At 35.6% G+C, this 1,036-nt stretch overlaps 1 protein-coding gene across 1 annotated transcript in view; it reads right to left on the bottom strand.

Moving 5' to 3' along the window:
• LOC117180033 (piggyBac transposable element-derived protein 3-like) overlaps window positions 1-1,036 on the bottom strand; it is a 28,705-nt gene that overhangs the window by 20,890 nt on the left and 6,779 nt on the right. The window contains exons 2-3 of the mRNA XM_033372326.1: window positions 457-858; window positions 236-387 (exon numbers count right to left, since the gene is read on the bottom strand). Of these exons, the coding sequence (XP_033228217.1) occupies window positions 236-387; window positions 457-858 (554 nt within the window). The remainder of the gene's footprint in view (window positions 1-235; window positions 388-456; window positions 859-1,036) is intronic.

Below are 1,036 nucleotides of genomic sequence, written 5' to 3'. Positions count from 1 at the left end.
CATTATTACATAATGCTCTTGTTCGTGATTCGTATCTGTGAGTTTCGAAATCACCTAGTTTTGATTGCGACAAATATTTCCTGCTGATTTCTTGACAGAAATCTTTCGTTTTCCATTTTGCTATATTATTCTTATTGCAAATTTTCCAAATTACGGTAGCATTTGTAATTGATGATTCTATTATTCGTGAAAAAATTTTAAAAGTCCATTTCTTTGAAGTCATAGATGCAGAAGCTTTTTTGCATCTGAAATCGTGCAAATCTACCCCTCCCATATAATTATTATATAAAGAAAAAGCTCGAGTGAATCCTAGTTCTACTCTCTCTTGAGCAGCTCGTGAAAATCTTTTCACTGGGGTTATGGGAGTGATACCACATGCTTGTTTTGAGTCTATTACACTGATAAAATTCATCCCACTGTTGCGATCATGACTTACTTTGTACGATCCTCCCGGATCATTTTTTGCAAATTCATGCTTTTCTTTCACTCTGTCTTTACGGGCAGTTCCTGTTGATCGTAAACCACATTTATGCAGGTGGATGAGTAAATCTGGGCTGGTAAAGAAATGATCAAAATACAGATGATAATCAGATAATTTTTTTCGTGAAAGGCCATTGAGAAGTGGATTGATCATTTGTAAAACAACTCTGGAGCCAAGTGCACATGCCAATAAATTTATTCCAATGCTTGGATCATTTTTGCCACAATAAACGTCTAAATTGAATAGATATCCATTGGCTGCACATAAGCCCCAGAGCTTTATCCCATATCGATCAGGCTTGCAAGGCACATACTGTTTCAAGCTCGTACGACCAAAAAATCGAACCATCATTTCATCAACTGAAAGTGCCGTTGAGAAAAAACCAAATTGTTGAATATTTTGCCGGAATAAATTTAATATTTTACGAACTTTCCATGCTTTATCTTTATCATCAGCATCCTCAGTTTTTGAAAATTTTATTTTTGATTTGATTTCACGAAATCGATTGCGGCTCATTGCTAAAGCTACAGGAGAGCATTTTACAAGGGGGTCAGT

Source organism: Belonocnema kinseyi, chromosome 1, assembly GCF_010883055.1.
Source record: "Belonocnema kinseyi isolate 2016_QV_RU_SX_M_011 chromosome 1, B_treatae_v1, whole genome shotgun sequence".
Taxonomy (NCBI): domain Eukaryota; kingdom Metazoa; phylum Arthropoda; class Insecta; order Hymenoptera; family Cynipidae; genus Belonocnema; species Belonocnema kinseyi.
Note: the sequence above shows the minus strand (reverse complement) of the source record. Positions and strands in the feature narration are given on the sequence as shown.